The sequence below is a fragment of the Hemitrygon akajei genome, chromosome 13 (assembly GCF_048418815.1).
Source record: "Hemitrygon akajei chromosome 13, sHemAka1.3, whole genome shotgun sequence".
Classification (NCBI taxonomy): Eukaryota; Metazoa; Chordata; class Chondrichthyes; order Myliobatiformes; family Dasyatidae; genus Hemitrygon; species Hemitrygon akajei.
In genome coordinates, this window is record NC_133136.1 from 16839210 (window position 1) to 16859251 (window position 20042).

Below are 20042 nucleotides of genomic sequence, written 5' to 3' on the forward strand. Positions count from 1 at the left end.
TGTCTTGCTCTTGGCATCAACAAGCCTGACAACCAATATTGAGAAGCTTTCAAGCAACAAACAGCATCAAGTTTCACATTCATTTATCGACTGTTTGCATTAACATTTTCTTTTTTATTATACTTACTTTACCACCATTCAAGTGCATCATGTTCATATGTTTTACGTTTAAAGATTCTTTGTGTCCTTTTAATAGATTAAAACGATGCCTTGATTGAAATAAACTGCAACTAAACTGAGCTCTTTGATTACTAATTGGCATCCTTGGTTAAGCACAAATGATTTTCTAGCATGTATTATTCATTAATTTGAGGCAAAACATAACTGGATGTATTTAAATGGATAATTCCCATATTTCAAGTTTTTTATGGCATTTATCTGGCCCACCATCTGTTCATTAGTACACGATCCAGCCCACAGAGGCAAAAAGGTTGCTGACCCCTGGTCTACAAGATATTTTATATGGGAACCAAACATAATGGGAATCTAAAATACTTTATATGTGTACCATGCAAGGCTACAAGTGAACAAAGACAAACTGTGCTACAGAGGGACACATTTGATAGACGGTGCCAGCAGTTTTTACAGACCCAGACAATTTCTTCCAGTCCATCCACGAAACAGCTTATTCTTCTCTTACTCTTCCTTTTTTTTCTAGGAGGCTGGGTTTCTGTCAGAGTCCGTGATCTACCATTCAAACTATGGTCCCTTGCAAGTGGTGGTTTTTGGACCGGCCCTGTGGCCGGGAGCTTCGCCATCTCCAGGAATTGCCTTGAAGATGTGCGCCTTCGGGGAGCGGCACTGGAGACCACCCATTCCCAGCCGATGAAGAGTGGTGGGAGACTGAAACATTGAGTCAGCAAGTGGTGTGTGTTGCTGTTGGAGGAAGGCCTCTGTACTTGAGTGATCCCTCTCTGTCTCTTTCTGATGGAGAGTGAGAGCCCGTCGGCCCTCGAGACAGGAGCTTCGAGAAGTGATGCAGAAGATTGAAGCATCAGAACAGTGAGTTGCTGGTCTCTGCTCTTGTTGTTTCGGGGCAACTTCTCTCTCCCTTGATGGGGGAAGAGGGCCTAACAGATGTACTGAAGTGCTCGTTTATGGACTGTAGTTTTTTTTTTAAAAATAGACTCCAGATCACTGTCCTTTTGCTATTGCTTGCATGGTGGGGGGAGTGTCGAAACTTCTGCGGCAGCTGTTTCTGTGTGGGGGGGGAAGGGGGGCTTTGGAGTTTGAACGCCTCTATCATTCATTCTATGGAGCTTCCTGTTTCGTGGATATCTGTGTAGAGTAAGAATTTCAGGTTGTATATAGTATACATTCTGTTATTAAACTGAACCATTTGAACTTTGGTAGCAGCTTGCTGTGTAGATCTTACAAGAATCAAACTGTCTTTCCACTGTAACCTATACAGAAAATAATTCAGATTGATATTAACGGAGCTTGGACCTTGAAAGGTATTTCTAAATTATTCTTCACTGGATGTTGATTTCCAAACAAAGATTTTACATTTGTTTTAGATCCACAACAAATAACACAGCAAGTTGAAAGTTATAAAATTGTTTTAACATCATGCCGAATAATGTAGGCGATCAAGGTCACGATTGTCCTTGGCAATTTCTTCTCCAGAATTGGTTTACCATTGCCTTCTTCTGGACAGTGTCTTTACAATTCAAGTGAAGCCCGTCATTATCAATACTCTTTGGAGATTGTCTGCCTGGCATCAGTGGTCACATAACCAGGACTTGTGATATTCACCGGCTGCTTGTACGACCATCCACCAACTGCTCCCATGGCTTCACATGACCCTGATTTTGGGGGGGGGTTTAAAATAGGTGCTACACCTTGCCCAAGGGTGGCCCGCAGGCTAGTGGAAGGAAGGAGCGCCTTGTGCCTCCTTTGCCAGAGATGTATCTCCACCCTACCACCCCAAGTATACCAAATAAAATTGCAGTCAGTAAGGACCATGGAGACAGCTCTGCACTACTGTTGTTGCTTTTTTTAACCCTCTATGGATTTGAGAGTTAGTTCATCAAGTTTCTGTTATATTGTTAGCAACCAACTGAAAAGATAAGGAGCCTCTAAATAGAACGCTTCTAAAGGGCAGAAGCAGAGTAACCCAACGTAACCAAAAGGGACGTTCCTAATTCCTTGTGGTTCATTGGTGGTGAAAGAGGAATGTCATGAGATTATAAGTTAACCAAAAGTTACTGTTTTATTTTAAGCAACCCTGCGTTATATTTAGCTATCTTGAGAGAATATAAATACAAGAAAGTCTGCAGATGTTGGAAATCCAAAGCAGCACACACAAAATGCTGGAGGAACTCAACAGGTCAGGCAGCATCTATGGGAATGAATAGGTAGTTGACATTTTGAGCCAAGACCCTTCTTCAAGTTTGAGAGATCCTTGGATGGAGTGCAGCTGTTGCTCTTTGACAGTATTCAGACAAGCTCAAAAGGGAAGATCAATTTGTTTGTTTTGTGTATCAGTATTTATCCTCAGTATTTCCTGGTGTTTGATGTGCTGATTAAGCATCATAGAACGTGTTAGTACTCTAGCAACTCATCTGAAATCTAGATCCAAGATCTTCAATAAACAATACCGTATCTCCAGTATTGAAGATTAATTATTGAAACAAAATTTTTCTTAGCATACAAAACTAAATTGCTCAAAAGATTTAAAATTTGGAATTGTATTTAACTCTCCAAAAATTCAAGTAGGCTAAGACAATCCAACAGAATTTTAAAAAAATAGAATCCAGAAAAATGTTTGTTAGTTAACATTTTAAAATTTGAAATTACTGCAGATAGAAAAGTAAATGAGATTAGTGGATTATTCATTGGTATTTAACTTCTGAAGCATTAGTTTAAATTCACTCCATACAAGTACAATGATTACTTCTTGCTTCTTAGAAGACTTTTGCATACGTATTATTAGTTTTGAGCAATAACTGCTTAGGAACAATGGTATCTGAAGGTTGTTTTAACTGGGGGAGGCAGTTGGGATAAGCTCCCTCTACCTATTTAATGCTCCAGCGGCATGCTTCTCAAAGTTCAAAGTACGTTTATTATCAAAGTATGCATACATTATACAACCTTGAGATTTGTCTCCTAACAGTCAGCAACAGAACAAGAAACCCAAAACAGCCCAATCAAATAAAAAAGACCATCAAACACTCAATGTGCAGAAAGAGAAAAGAGCAAATTGTGTATACAATAAAAGTAAGCAAATAGCATTCAAATAAAAGTGAGTCCATATACAAAGCCTGGAGCAGCCAGAGCAGGCCTCGGCCACAGCCTCAGCCTAGCGCCAAGTAAACATCACAGGATTCGAAGACACGAAGCCCTGGACAGGCAATAGCCTCTGCCTCAGTTCAGTCTCAAACAGCCTCTGACAACCAAGTCCAGCTCTTGGCCTTCACATGTGGCTTAGCTACTAAGCCTGGCGGAATCAATTCTACTGATGGGAGAAGGGGCACAGACGAGTTTCTGGTGCCTTAAAACCAGTCACTTTGGGCAGATGGGACTTGTCAGTCATGGTTGACGACTCATCTAGGAGAAGGAAAACTCTGATCTCAAACCTTTTCCACTCATGGGGAAGGCTTTGGGAGTAAACCCCGAGGAAAATCCGGAGCTGGAGTCCCTAAAGCAGTACACTTTGAGTTCAACCCTCACTGGGAACTTCCGGGATGCTGCCGGTGCTAAACTATATCAGTCTCTGCCGTTCCTTTGGGCTCATCAGCTGCGTGGAGAGAGGGAGCCTGTTGCATGGCCAACAGCTTGCTCTCCATATTGTACTGCCATGGCTTGCTATTCACATATTCAGCTGGGACGCAACAGCCATGGTCGAACCCAACCTACAGAGATCCTCCAACAACGAATCACAGCCATTAAAAGTGACAAACATTGTGTTCATTGGATAAATCTGTGAAGTTCAATAACCACTGCAGCAACTCTGAGGCAAAGAAAGACATACAAATCTGTATGTAGATCATTTTGAATAGATTTCGAAGCCATGAACACTACCTCACTATTTTCTTTATTTCTGTCTTTGCACTATTTATTTAACTGTTTAATACCTATACTTACTGTAATTCACATTCTTTCTCTTTATTGCACTGCAAAGTTAACAAATTCCACGACATATGCTGGTGATTGTACACCTGATTCTGATTTGATTGGAGGACGTCTTCAAAATCCACTGCCTCAAGAAGACACCAACCAATGTTAAGGACCATCACCATCTGGAAAATGCCCTCTCCTCATCACTACCAGGAGCCTCAAGACCAACGTAGCACACTTTAGAAACAGCTTCTTCCCCTCTGCCATCAGATTTCTGAATGGTCCATGAACACGTCCTCATTAATCCTCTTTTACACTATCTTAGTAAATAATTTGTAATAAATATATACTCTTTATTACAAATTACTATAAATTGCACATTTAGACAGAGAGGTAATGTAAAGATTTTTACTCATCAAGTATATGAAGGATGTAAGTAATAAAGTTAATTGAAGTCAATTTTTGTAATTTATAGGAATTTTCATGCCTTGTACTTCATTGCTGCCACAAAAGAACAAACTTCATGATATACTCTATGTTAGTGATAACGAAACTGATTCTAGAAATCAAACTGAGAAATTTTTGAGTTGTTAGGTAATATGAAGTAGCAGAAATAGACCAGTTATATCAGCAACACTCAAGATGTAAACACCTGAGTGGAACAGAAGACAGCGATGACAATTTTATGAGCCTGTTTCCAATGATAAGTAATTACAGCAAAAAAGTACATCAGTGTGGTTCAACACCCACAGGAGAAATTGTGGTGATTCCAATGTCAAGTGCAAGTCTCATGAGCTTAAGCAGAACTGAAAGCAGACCTGGCAAGACACACTGTTACTATGGGAATTATTCAGCAAATCTAAACAGTGGCAGACAAATTGCCCTCAATAGAAGGAAAACGTTTACAGTAGATACGAAGGTGGTGGCTACAGGATTCGTACACAAAGATAATGACAACCCACAGAGCTAGGGCTTTTCTCTTTGGAGTGAAGGAGGATGACAGGCCACTTGATGGAAGTGTATAAGATTAGGAGGGTTATAAATAGAGCAAACAATCAGTGCCCTTTTCGCAGGGTGGCAATGGCCAACAACAGAGTACATCCTTTTACTCTGAGTGGAGGAAAGTTTAGGAGAGGCATCAGAGGTAGAATTTTTTTTAAACAAAGTGTTAAGTGCCTGGAACGCACTGCTAGGGGTGGTGATTATGGCAGATAGATCGGGAACGTTTTACAGATGCTTCAATAGGCACATGGATGAAAGAAGTGGGCTATGTAGGAGAGAAGAGTTAAGATTTATCATGAGGTAGGTAGATTGGTTCGTAAAGAATGTTTTCGGGCACATTGGCCTTCATAAATCAAAGTGTTAAGTACAGGAGATGGCATGTTATGATGAAATTATGACATTAATGAGGCCTAACTTGGAGTATTGAGTGCAGTTTTGGTCACATACCTAAAGGAAAGATGTAAACAAGGCGGAAAAGTACAGAGAAAATTTACAAGGATGTTGCTTTGTCCAACTCAAAGGTCCAATTTAATGACAGAAAAATATATACAATATACATTCTGAAATGCTTTTTTTTCCCGCAAACATCCATGAAAACAGAGAAAAATGCCCCAAAGAATGAATGACAGTTAAGCGTGAGAACCCTAAAGTCTTCCCCCCCCCCCCAGCTCCCTCCTCCCACATGTAAGCGGCAGCAAGCAACGATCCTCTCCACCCCCAGCAAAAAAGCTACCAAGCACAAGCGTGAGCAAGGCGATAGCAAAGACGCAGACCTTGCAGTTACCCCAAAGCCTAATAAGGGAGAGGGAGATGTCCCCCATTTTCACAGTGAGCGGCACACATAACAACAACCTGCTGGTTTACGATGTTAAAAAAGGTGAACCCGAGTTATAAAGGAGGATTAAATAGGAGGAGTTTAAATTTATTAAATTATAAAGGAGGACTTTATTCTTTGGAACATAGTGAGGTAATTTGATAGAGGTATACAAAATTATGATGGATATAAATAGGGTAAATGCAAGCAGGCCTTTTCCACTGAAGTTGGGTGGTACTCAGAGGTCATGGGTTAAGGGTGAAAGGTTTAAGGGGAACATGAGGAGACACTTCTACATTCAAAGCGATGGAGTGTTGAACAAGCTGCCAGCACAAGCAGAGCATGCGAGCTCAATTTCAATGTTTAGATAGATGGATACTTTATTGATCCCAAAGGAAATTACAGTGTCACAGTAGCATTACTTGTACACAGATGTATAATTATTATTACAGAAGTAGAAATGACAAATTCAACAGTCTAACTGGAGGTGGGGGGGTCATCACTTCCCTGGCGATAGGTTGACTCATTATACAGCCTAATGGTCGTGGGTAAGAACGCCTTTATATCACCCTCTTTGAAGCAGCGCAGTTGTCTTAATCTATTATCAAAAGTGCTCCTCTGTTCAGCCAAGGTGGCAAGCAGAGGGTGAGAAATATTGTCCAGAATTGCCAGGATTTTCCAGAGTAGTTTATTCTGCCTCAGTATCCAGTGTGTCCAGTTTGACTCCTATAACTGAACCAGCCTTTCTAATCAGTTTATTGAGCCTGTTGGCATCACCCATCTTGAATAGAAGATTGTACTGGCAACAGACTGATAGAACATGTGAAGGAGAGCTCTGTAGACTCCAAAGATCCTCCTTCTTCTCAGGAAGTAGAGGCAAATCTGACCCTTCTTGTACACAGCCTCTGTGTTAGTGCTTCATTCAAGTCTGTCATCCCAGGTACTTGTAGATCCTCCCCATCAAGAGGAGTCTGGATAGGTACAAGGATGGTAGACATACGGAGGGCTATGGTCGCAGTGCAGGTTGATGGGAGTAGGCAGTTTAAATGGTTCAGCATGAACTAGATGGGCTGAAGCACCTGTTTCTGTGCTGTAACTTTTCTGTGACTCTAGATGGTCAGCAGAACATTGTGGGCTGAAGGGCCTGTAATGTGCTATGCTCATAGATCTACTACTTGCCACGACTGCAGGTTATATCCTCTGGAAGGGCCAAACCACACAAAACATTACTAGGCCATTCAAGTGCATCCATATAGATTGTGACAGATGAATAGGCAGTTTGGTGTTTTCTGTTTCCAAAATTTCGTTTACAAGTGACTAGAAGTAAAAAAAAATGCTATCGTCAAAACATCATGGGCTGAAGAGCTTGTTCCTATGCCGTATGTCAGATTACAGGACAGGGAACTTTGATGCATGTTTACACAGAATTCCTTAAAGAATTGGAATCTATTAAATTCTCATAGCTCAGGTCATTTCAGTTTGAATGATTCAACAAAGCAAAAGAATAAAACGTTTCGCTGATTTACTACTGCCTACCCACGAATGGGAAACCAGAAATGACTGTGGCCACAGGAGGAGCCAGGTATCTGTTTATTAGATGCCTGGATTGTACTTGTGTTGCTCGACCTCACTCTGCGTTAAGGTAATTTGTTATGTGGGTTTGGGTGGCGGTAGACATAAATGAATGTCCACCCGTCTACCTGTATGGTGGTATAGTGAAGGCAGCGCATATTTCTTTTTTGACCGCTCGCCCTTGTTAGAATTCGATTCAATTACACTCGTCTCACCCATCTTTGTTTTACATGAATTATGGACGAGTCAGATGATTTTGTTGTTGGTTGTAATAAAGGGTTAAACATACTTTTTTGACTTGGAATTCAGTTAGTTGGAAGTCCCTCATACATTGCAAAACTCCCTCACTTAGCCTTTCAGCGACTTTTAGTTTATTTAAGGTAGTCACTACAGCCACAGTAAAGAAGAAATTGACCAAAAAAAGTTACATAAAGTTGACAAAACTTAACCACAAAACACTGACAATTTCCATTACAGGTTAAACTGCAGAGGTATTAATGAATAGAAGACTCTGAACACCATCACAATTTGGAGTGGACTGCAAGGGAGATTGACTAAAACAGAAACAACAACACTGACATCAAAAGAGGCAAGGTTAAGTCCACATGACAGTTCATGTACCGAGTCCTTCCTGAAATTCAGAGAGAAGTCAGGAAGATGGTGGACAGCATGAAAATTGGACAGAGGTTCTGGAAAGTACACATTAATCAAGTCTACCTTGCAAACAGTAACTGAGAAAATAGCAAAGATACCATGACTGATGGCATTTCTAAAGTGACTCCAACTACTGTTCAAGACAAGTCAAGATGCAATGTCTCACATTGACTTTGATTAAAATTCAAGTCAGTCCAAGATGCTCCAATAGTACTTGGTGATCTACAATTGCAGGGCATCATCACAACCGTGAAGATCACAGGTTGGCCTCGTCAACAATGACAACGAGAGGAGGTGGAGCTGTTGTGGAATGGTGCGAGCACAAGTTAAGTCTCCACATGGACAAGACCAAAAAGAATATTGTGGACTTTAGGAAGGCCCAGGCTGACCACTCCTCACTACACATAAAAGCCTCCTCTGTGGAGAGAGTTCGGAGCACCAAGTTTCTGGGAGTGCACATATCGGATGATCTCACCTGGTCCCTCAGCACCACCTCTTTGGTCAAGAAAGCACAGCAGTCTCTTCACTTGCTGAGGAGACTGAAGCCAAAAAAAAAAAGCTCCCTCACTCTCCCCAACCAATTTTGGCAGGAGAGCACCATTGAGTGCATCCTGACCAGCTACATCACCGTTTGGTACAGGAATCACAAGGCATCCGACCGGAAAATCCCACTGCTGAGAGGATCATCAGGGACTCTCTTCCACCCAATAAAGATATTTGTTTGCAGCGCTACGTATGCAGGGCCCTGCACACTGTCAATTATCTCCCTCATCCATCCAACAATCTCTTCAACCCTCTTCCGTCAGGCAGAAGGCACCAAAGTTATTGGACAAGGATTGTTAGGATGGGAAACAGCTTCTTCCCCCAAGGCCACAGACTGCTGAACTCCCTGCAACCACCCTGTCTCACCAAGTATGAAGTGCCATGGTGTTGTACTGTTTACTTTTTAAACTTATATTGTAAATGCATCATATTATTTGTTAATTTATTTGTGGTAATATTACCTTGAGTTGTGTGTGTGAGTTATATGTACAGTGTTGTGCACCTTTGCCCAGAGGAACACTGTTTCGTTTGGCGGTATACATGTATACAATTGAATGACAATGACCTGAACTTAAACTTGAAGTGTGAAAACTGTGGCTCAATTAAATTTTGCCATAAATCAGCCTGTCTAAACAAGAAAAGCAATGCAGTAGACGTGCAACACACAGGCAACATGCTGTGCACCAGGCTCACCGCTCCCAGTACAGCTTGTCGTAAACTGGGAGAGTCACTTCGTCAGGCACCCCTGCACCATCTGCCAAAAGCCGGACTTCGCAGTGGTCAAACATTTTAATTCTGATTCCTGTTCCAACTTGTCAGTCCATGCCCTCCTCTTGTGCCAAGATGAGGCCACTCTCAGGGTGGAGGAGCACCATCTTATATTCCATCTGGGTAGCCTCCAGCCTGATGGCATGAACATTGATTTATCCTTCTAGTAAACTAATCTCCCCTCCCCTTCCTCTATTCCCCACTCCAACTTTCTACTTCTTCTCACCTGCCAATTACTCCCCCAGGTTCCCCTCCTCCTTCCCTTTCTCCTATTGTCCACTCTCCTCTTCTATCAGATTCTTTCTTCTCCAGCCCTTGACCTGTCCTACTCACCTGGCTTCACCCATCACCTTCCCGCTCGCCTCCTTCCCCTCCCTCCGCCTTTTTATTTTCGCGCCTTCCCCCTTCCTGCTCAGTCCTGATGAAGGGTCTCGGCATGAAATGTGAACTATTTACTCTTTTCCATAAACGCTGTGTACCTCCAGCATTTTGTGTGTGCTGCTTTGGATTTACAGCATCTGCAGACCTCCTCGTATTTATGAGTTACTACTTTAAGGTTGTTTCCCTTTAATGACTGTCTGGCGACTGATCTTTGGATTGCATGAGAGTGAATAAATCACATCCATATGTGAAGCTCGTAAAGTGTAAATACATGCAAATTGCAATGGACCACTGCAGTACATGTGGCAGTGCTGATGAACTTCAGCTCAGGGTACCGTTAGGAAGGCAATGGAGGTCAAAACACTCTATTCCCAAATTATGTCTGTGTCCAGGTACTTTAAGACCACAAGACGATAAGACATAGGAGCAGAATTAGGCCAGTCAACCCTAGAGTCTGCTCCACCATTTCATCATGGCTGATCCCGGATCTACTCAACTGCATAAAACCTGCTGTAAACCTCTTCAGGACCCTCTCTACTGCTCACAATTCTCCAAATGTAGTCTGACCAACGCCTTATAAAGCCTCAGCATTACTTCCTTACATCCAGTTGTCTCATAGTGAATGCTAAAATTGCATCTGCCTTCCTTACTACCTACACAACCCGCAAGTTAAGCTTTAGGGAATCCTGCACTAGAACTCAAGTCTCTGCTCCCCATTCAGAAAATAGTATATACCTTCACTCTTTCTACCAAAGTGCATGACCCTACTCTTCCCTCCACTGTATTCCATCTGCTACTTCTTTGCCCATTCTCCTAACCCGTCCAAGCCCTACTGCAGATTCCCTGCTTCTTCAGCAGTACCGGCCCCTCCACCTATCTAGCCAGCCTTCATTTGCTCGTCTAGGCAAGATTTTGTTTACTTTTCTTAATCTGAGGTAACCTGCCTGAAAAATTGCTGGCCAACTTTTATCAATGTGCAATAGAGAGCATACTGGCACATGAAATGTCAGTGTGGTACTCAATGTGGGCCAAGACACTCCAACGAGTGATTAGGATGGCTCATCACATCACTGGGACTCAAGCACTGGACTTGGAAACAATCTATAACTCTCGATGCTCGTAACTTCATTAAAGACCCATCCCATCCTGGACACCATCTGTCCAAACTCCTGCCATCTGGTAGGAGATACAGAAACATCTTAGCCAAGACAGTAAAACTGAAAAACAACTTCTTCACGTGGGCTGAATAATGCCACACCCCGGCTTGCCAATGGACTTTGAGTGTTATGGACTATCAAAGTCATTTGTTACATGGAAACATGGGAATTTTTTTTTTGTTTAAAAGCCATACTGCATGCATCGTAAATATCAGTTTTGCACAGGCTGGCTCTTAATATTCAATTTTTGACAAAAGCTTTAAAGCTTTTCTTAGCAATAGATATATTTGTAAAGAGTGAAAATGCCTTGAAGTGAGGGTCATTACTAAGCAGTCACTTCTGTGGGCTATTCAACACTGCTGCTCCTCACAGAAATACAGTGGTCACAAAAATTTCATTGGACCGTGGGACTGCTGTAGGCATTGACTGAGGCAAAGGGTAGTACACATAAAATTTTGGCAACATCCAATTAAAGTGGACCAACCCGCTTTAGCACAACTTTATGGCCTAAAGCAGCTGTTGTAGAGAAGTTTCAGGTGGGTAATATGCAAGTGATCTTCTACAGTTCAGACCTAGGCAGCTTTTCGACCCATTGCCCTGATGTAAAAGTCAAAATATCCAACGATTCATAATATCAATTATAATTGAGAAAGGTAGCATACTGAGGATTTGAATTATTTTACAATTCAAACAAGCTTACTGAGATCTTGGAAACTGTGCTGTAAAACCTCACTTCAGGTTTTGCCTTTAGCACATGCACTGGGCCCTACAGTTGCTGAGGTTCAGGATATACTTGGAGTCACTTCCCTCCTGTTAGCTGTTTGGCTGCTCACGGGTCATTTTATTTTGTTAAGCATTTTGGGCATGCTGTGTTGGCACTGGAATGTGTGGTAAGACTTTCATCACACCATTAGGCTGTGTTGGTTGTTAACGTAAATTATGGTTTTCACTGTATGCTTCAATATACATGTGATAAATAAATGAATTGGAATCTGAATCTACTTGGGGAGCAAGAGCCTAACAGAGGATTTTTCCCTCATGGACTCGAGTTACAGGGGAAAAAGTCAGCAAAATAAGAAATAATTATGAAATGTTTGACTTGGGTAAGTTACAGATTAAATCTTGTTTTCACAAGTGAGTCAGAAAAAAGCAACTCTAATAGCATCTATTAGGACAACATTAAAGGGACAGTTTCTGACTGTCAAATTAAATACTGTGCCGTGACTCATCATCCTACACTTACTTTAAAAAAAAATACATAAACTATGCCTCACTGAAAATTTTGGACAAGTGTGGAGAAACACGGAATAAACACTGTTCTGGGAGTACTGCCAGCAGAGGTGGTGGAATCAGACATAATTAGTACATTTATTGAAGCATTTGGACAGGCTCTCAAATCGGAAAAACATGTAAGTTTACAGTCCTAATGCGAGCGTGTAAGATCACTGTAGATGGGCAAAAAGATTGGCATAGATGTGATGGGCCAAGAGGCCTTGTTTCTGTGCTGCCATGAGAGGGGGTATTAGACTGTTCATGTCTCATCTCTGCTCAATTCAGAACTGAATAGGATTCAAGTTTGATATTTATTTTTATATGTTTAGTTAGTAAGTGAATAGAAGCACTTGAATCGAAGTATAGCATTACATTCAGAAATATTTCACAGCAGAAAAATTGAGCTTTACTTTACTTTAATAATGCCCATATCAAACACATGAAATGAAGTAATTTTTCAAGTTGCTTCTGTGGCGGTTACTTGAAAACAAATAAAGTCCGCAGAGAGACTAAGTATGGAAGTTGACACCGTATGACACACTTCCAAATAACTGAGTTCCAAGTCGAAAAACTGTTTGATCTTTATTACGAAACAGCAAAGACAAATGATCTTATAGTGATGTAATAAGAGTAATTAGTGATCAAATTAGCATAATTAAGCATAACTAACTCAAATAAGTGTAATTAGCGAAATAAGCAATCATCAAAAAAGATCACCCCCAGCTCTCTCCCTCTCAACAAGACTAACTCGACAAAGGGCATAAACGTAACTATACTCATTTGCTTCGACTGTGTCCCAACCCACGGAACAAATTACCCATAATAAATGCGCAACACAGAATACTAACAGTTAGAACATCAATACATGGCTCCTACAGTTCCAAAACATATTAGTACATCTAGAGATGGTGAAACCCTTCAGACATTCAGAATTTTTGATTCTGAACAGCAGTGATGGATTTGGTCATATATCCTTCACAATGTGTCCACAAAAATTCACCCTAGGAACACTCAGCAGAGAGGTAGCATTGCAAAATATTCACCAATGCTTTAAAAACCTTACATTCTAGGAGGTAATACACGTCAAAACGCAAGAGGATTCTTGTCTGGTTATATACAATGCCCTAGATGGAACCAAAGTTGGTTTTTTAAAATCTTTTAATTATTCTAAAGGATGCTGGCTAGGAAACTGTTTACAAATTGGAATTATTGAACCAAAAGAATTTATGTTCCTTTTCTTTTTGCACAACAGAAAGACAAAGCTGATTAGGCCTTGGACCCAAGCCACACAAATCCAACAAGCTACAAAGACCAATTCAGCTCACTAGAGACATTAATCAGGCACCACTTCTGAGGGAGCTCAAGACCTGGGTCCCAAATCTGAGGAGGAGCCTGGGGTAGGGCAAGCTTAGTGGTAACCTGGTAGTGTGCAGGGAGAGTTTGTGCAAAAATAAAAGCCAAAATAAAAATAGAGACTGCAGATGCAGGACTCTGGAACAACAAACAAAGCACTGGGGGAGCTCCATAGACCAGGCAGCACTTATGAAGGGACAGTCGAAGTTTTGGACTGAGACCCTTCAGGGTCTCAACCCAAAATACCGACTGTCCACTTTCCTGCACAGATATTGTCAGGCCCGATGAGTTGCTCCAGCACTGTGTGTTACACAAGTAGTAGATGAAAGAGTCAGAACTCAAATCTCTCTTGCCTGTGCCACCGTTCAGTAACATCCTTTACATTCGCTGACAGTCTTGCTTTAACTTCCTAACCCTTGATTAATTAATACCATGGCAAGCTTTGCAGTTTTTCTTAAGTTTGCTACTGGCATTCTAAACAGGCAATGAGATCTGACACAGACACATCTGGAGAGGTTCAAACACATAATATGGCACTTGTACACTTCTAAGTCTTCAAGCAGAAATCCAGCAGTTTTGCCCCAGCCTTTATATGAAGTGACTGACCTTGTTAAGTATACCTCTAAAGTTCTTTCTCCAGATTCTGAAGTCTTTCTGAACTGTTACAATTGTTGTGAATATGCTCAAAGGATATTTTTGGGCATACAATTCCAGAAGTGATACAAAATAAGCCATCAGACTGACCAATACCTCCATCCATTAACCCTCCTCAGAAGCCCAACACATAAATCAGCCACTCCTCTCCTCAGCCTCTACATACCCATCACCTCCACCGCCAAGCACCCCCCACCTCATAGCTGCTCTGACAGTCACTGTCCTACTGTGTTGTCATATGCCCTGCTGATACCTAGAAGGGATCCTCCTTCCGAGAGTCACTTTGTCAGATACTCCTGCATCTAGCATCACTTTATATACATATAGTCTCTTGTACGTATACAAGGTAATCGCATGCATGTACAACCACACTCAATTACTTCTACATTGTGTTTCATACGATTGTTTTTGTATGTACATTTGTGTTTTTTATTGCTTTTTTTTTCTTATCTGCTGCATCAGACCCAGAGCAAGCACCATTTTATTCGTCTGCTCGTGTACTAAAGAATGACAATAAACAATCTTCATAACAGCATAACAGCAACTCTTCCACAATCTCCATGAGCACAGGTGCTCCACAAGGCTGTGTGCTTAGCCCCCTTCTCTATTTGCTGTACACTTATGACTGTGTGGATAACAACAGCTCCAATGCCATATCCAAGTTTGCTGATGACACCACTGCCATTGGCCGAATCAATGGAGGGAGACTGAAAAGCTGGCTGAGTGGTGCCATAACAACAACCATAACAATAACTCAATGTCAGCAAGACCAAGGAGCTGATTACTGACTTCAGGAGAAGGAAACTAGAGGACAATCAGGCAGTCTTCATCAGAGGATCAGAGGTAGAGAGGGTCAGCAACTTTAAATTCCTCAGTGTTTTGACTTTGGAGGTCCTGTCCTGGGCCCAGCACGCAAGTGCAATTATGAAGAAAGCACAGCAGTACCTCTACTTGCTTAGGAGTAGAGATTCAGCACAACATGAAAAACTTTTGACAAATTTCTATTGATGTGCACTGGAGAGCATATTGACTGGCTGCATCACAGCCTAGTACGGAAACACCAATGCCCTTAAATGGAAAATGCTACAAAAAGTAGTTGATACAGCCCAGTCTATCGCAGGTAAAGCCATCCCAAGCATTGAGCACATCTACGCGAAATGTTGCTGCAGGAAAGCAGCATCCATCATCAGGGAGCCCCACCACCAAGGCCACTCTCTCCTCTCACTGCTGTCATTAGAAAAAAAAGGTACAGGAGCCTCAGGATTCACACTACCAGGTTCAGGAGCAGTTATTAGCAACCATCAGGCTCTTGAACCAAACAGGATAACTTCATTCAATTTCATTTGATCCATCATTGAAATGTTCCTACAACCTATGGACTCACTTCCAAGGACTCTTCATCTCATGTCCTCAATATTTATTGTTTGTTTATTTATTCTTTCTTTTAGTATTTGCACAGGTTGTTGTCTTTTGCACACTGGTTGAGCACCCAAGTTCGTGCAGTCTTTCACGGATTCTGTTTTGGCTATTATTCTATGGATTTATTGAGTATGCCCACAAGAAAATGAATCTCAGGTTAGTATATGGTGACATATGTACTTGATAATAAATTTACTTCGAACTTTGATTATCTTGTGTGTCTTGAATGTACTTAAAAGGTGTAGATGGAAGTCAAACATTTTACAATATGCAAGTCTGTGACAAAATCTTTACCTGTAGGTTGCAATGTATCTGCTGGGAAAGGACTCCCGATGACTCTTCGTCCAAGAACAATAAATTCTATAAAAATTGAATGCCTTGCAGTGCACCAAAGGCTTACTTGGAGGATCTGTTAATGAAGAAGCAGAGCACAGTTCAGACGTCATTCAAAATCCTAAAAAAGTAGATGCAGTAAAGCTCTGATTCAAGGTGGCAATACTTGATCACCTGAAATGTAATTATATAAATTAAAAGCCCTGAAATAGTTATGGAAGAAAAAATAAAACTAATAGTCTTGACTGAGTGACACACACAAAGTGATGAAGGAATCAGAAATTCAGTCTCCTGTCTTCAAGAGCATGGAATGTCTAGAATTGGTATATTCAAGAAAACGAATGCAGAAATTCAGTCGAATTTCAGATAGCAGAATGGAATGTGAAAAACATCCATCTAGAAATCGACAAACATTACTAGAATGAGGATACCATTCTACTACTCCAGGTTAAATACATAATTCCCATCCCTTCCATCCTCCAGTTGGCAGATGTCACCAAAATTGGGGGATGTAGTGGACAGGGAGGATGATTTTCAACACTTGCAGGGATATCTGGATCAATTGGAAAAATGGCAGATGGAATTTAATACAGACAAGTATTGCTCTTTGGGAAAATCAACCAGGGTAGTTATTTCACAGTGAGCAGTAGGACACTGAGTGCGTAGAACAGAGGGATCTGGGAATTCAGATCTACAATTCCTTGAATGTAGCATCACAGGCAGATAGGATTGTAAAAAGAGCTACTGGCACCTTCATAAATCAATATACTGAGCACAGGAGTTAGGATGCTATGTTGAAATTGTAAAAGACAATTTAATTATGGTCTCATTTAAGATATTGTGTGCAGTTTTGGTCACCTAAAGGAAAGATATAAATAATATTGAAAGTGCTGAGAAAATTTACAAGGATGCTGCCAGAGTTTGACCTGAGTCATAGGGAATGGTTGAATACATTAGGACTTTAATCCCTAGAACAGAATATTGAGGGGAGATTTGACAGAGGTATGCAAAATTACAAGGGGTATAGACAGGGTAAATGCAAGCACGCTTTTTCCACTGAGATTGGGTGAGACTAGAACTAGTCATGGGTTAAAAGGTGAAAGGTGAAACATTTGGGGGGAACTTCTTAATCGTGGGATTGAGTTTAGGAGCCGAGAGGTAATGTTGCAGCTATATAGGACCCCGGTCAGACCCCGCTTGGAGAACTGTGCTCATTTCTGGTCGCCTCACTACAGGAAGGATGTGGAAACCATAGAAAGAGTGCAGAGGAGATTTGCAGGGATGTTGCCTGGATTGGGGAGCATACCTTATGAGATTAGGTTGAGTGAATTCGGCCTTTTCTCCTTGGAGCAACGAAGGATGAGAGGTGACCTGATGGAGGTTTGTGGGATGGTGGGAGGCATTGGCCGTGTGGATGGGCGGGGGCCTTTTCCCCAGGGCTAAAGTGGCTGGCACGAGAGGGCACAGTTTTAAGGTGCTTGGAAGTGGGTACAGAAGAGATATCAGGGGTAAGTTTATTTTTTAATGCAGAGAGTGGTGAGTGCATGGAATGGGCTGCCGGCGATGGTGGTGGTGGCGGATACAATGGGACCTTTTAAGAGACTCCCGGTGAGCGATATGGAGCTCAGAAAAATAGGGGGCTATGGGTAGCCATAAGTAATTTCTAAGTAAGGACATGTTTGGCACAGCTTTGTGGGCCAAAGACCCTGTATTGTGCTGTAGGTTTTCTGTTTCTATGAGGGTGGTGCGAGTGTGAAATGAGCTGCCAGCATGTGGTGCACACGGGATCAATTTCAACATTTAAGAGAAATTAGGATAGGTGCATATATTGGAGAGGCATGGAAAGATATGGTCCAGGTGCAGCTTGATGGGACTAGGCAGGTTAATGGTACAGCAAGGGTTAGATGGACCAAAAGGCTTGTTTCTGTGATATGACTATGATTCTAATCCCCAAATTAAACTACTACTAAAATAATCCTAAATAAATTAAATTTAAATTCCATATGGAAACTTCAACTATAACAGCCATAGTTCCTTGTACCTTTACAAATGGTATGGAATAATTTGAATTTTAGGGAGTGAGCTCAAACAGAAGTGTTCTAGATGGAAATTGCAGGCTGTAAATGGAAAACCAGAGATTTTGCAGAAGCTGAAAATCCAGAACAACACATACAAAATGCTGGAGGAACAAGATACCCATACAGTCAGGCAGATTAAATGAATATTAAGATCCAACTTGGCAAATACATCTTTCTGAAAATTATTTCCACAATAAGTTAAAACCCAGAAAGATTACTTTCCAATTCAATTATTTTTTCAGCAAAATCTTAATCCATGAGTTAGCACTCTGCTCTCAGCATCTTGGTTATTCCAGGACCAGAGGGCACAGCCTCAGAATACAAAGGCGTCCTTTTAAAACAGAGATGAGAAGGCACTTCTTTAATCAGAGGGTGGTAAATCTGTGGAATTCATTACCAAAGACAGCTGTGGAGGCCAAGTCATTGGGTATACTTAAAGCAGAGGCTGAAGCATGTGTGTCAAAGGTTATGGGGAGAAGGCAGTAGAATGGGATTGAGAGGGATAATAAATCAGCCATGATGGAATGGCAGAGCAGACTCAATGTGCCAAATGGCCTAATTCTACTCTCATGTTTATAGTCACTGTTATCTATGTTGACGCAGTTTGTGGAATGGAGTCTGTACTTCACATTATGATGTGTTTCTGGGGACTCCTCTTTATGTTGCTGTTATGTACAATTTTGTTCGGGCAGACTAGTGCTGCAGCCTGCAGAAACCAAAATCACAGCACGAGATTGAACTGAGCTGAATATGCCTGGACTCTTCCATTGTCTTTGTGATTTTGTATTCTATGTTTTTCCCTTTTTTTTTGCTGTTTGCATGATTTTTGAACATCAGGGTTTGATGTTTTCTTTAATAGGGTTTCATGGTTTTCTTTGTTTCATGGCTGTCTGTGGAAAGACCAATCTCAGTGTTATATACTACATACACTCCTCCTTCCCTTTCTCCTATTATCCACTCTTCTCTCCAATCAGTTTCTTTCTTTACCAACCTTTGAGCTTTTCCACCCATCTGGCTTCACCTATCACCTTCCAGCTAGCCTCCTTCTCCTTCCTCCCCCCCCCCCCCCCACCGCTTAATTGAGGCATCTCCCCCTTCCCTTTCTGTCCCAAAGAAGAGCCTCGGCCCAAATGTTGACTGTTTATTCTTTGCCTGTCCTGCTGAGTCCCTCCAGCATTTTCTGTGTATTGTAATGTACTTTGAATCTACTCAAACCATATTACTCTACTGCTGCCTGTGTAACTGCCCTGTACTCAACAATTACAGAAACAGTGGAATAAAATTGCAAAAGGAAATACAATTGCCCCAGATATTAAGTTATATTAAAGCTTTTTGTATACTTTTAGTAGTTTGTCCATAATTTCCAAAAAGCTTAAAGGTTATCAACTGCAGATACAAAACTCATGTAGTGCATTATCTAATCAGCAAATGAATTGCAACATGCACTCTGAGGTTATCACTTCTGAAAGACATTTGAAAAATTATAAACATGACTTACATCCAAGTTTTAACACAGTCCATTGCAACATTTCTCCAGTGTCATTGTGACAGCTATAGTTTCCTTCCAGGGACAAGCCTGCCATCAACAACACGAGGTTTCCATTCTGTACTTGGGTATTGTTTGTTTTGGCCACGAGGGTCCCATTAACTTTCCAATGAACACGCCTGTTGATGAAGTTAAACACTGTAAGCATCATTTAGAACACGCAAACATCTCAATAAGGGGGGAAATTATAACATTCCAGGAAGTTAAAGGCAGTCATGAAAAACATCACTTTAATTTGCCCCAGTGGCCGAGTTTCTACTAAATTTCCATACATATGTTTACCTTTTACCACTGTAAACACTTCTTCCTTTACATTAACTTTGGAAACAGTTATCCCACATTAACTTCTACTTATAATATGGTCAGCAACAACTATCTGACAACATTATTTCTTCCAGAAAACTTGCTTAGATAATCATTCATCTCCAACTATTGCA

The 20042-nt window shown here is 41.2% G+C and overlaps 1 protein-coding gene across 1 annotated transcript in view; it reads right to left on the reverse strand.

Annotated features, from left to right (window-relative positions):
* LOC140737666 (interleukin-11 receptor subunit alpha-like) overlaps positions 1 to 20042 on the reverse strand; it is a 119691-nt gene that overhangs the window by 21809 nt on the left and 77840 nt on the right. The window contains exons 4-5 of the mRNA XM_073064195.1: positions 19558 to 19724; positions 15943 to 16057 (exon numbers count right to left, since the gene is read on the reverse strand). Coding sequence (XP_072920296.1) covers positions 15943 to 16057; positions 19558 to 19724 — 282 coding nt within the window. The remainder of the gene's footprint in view (positions 1 to 15942; positions 16058 to 19557; positions 19725 to 20042) is intronic.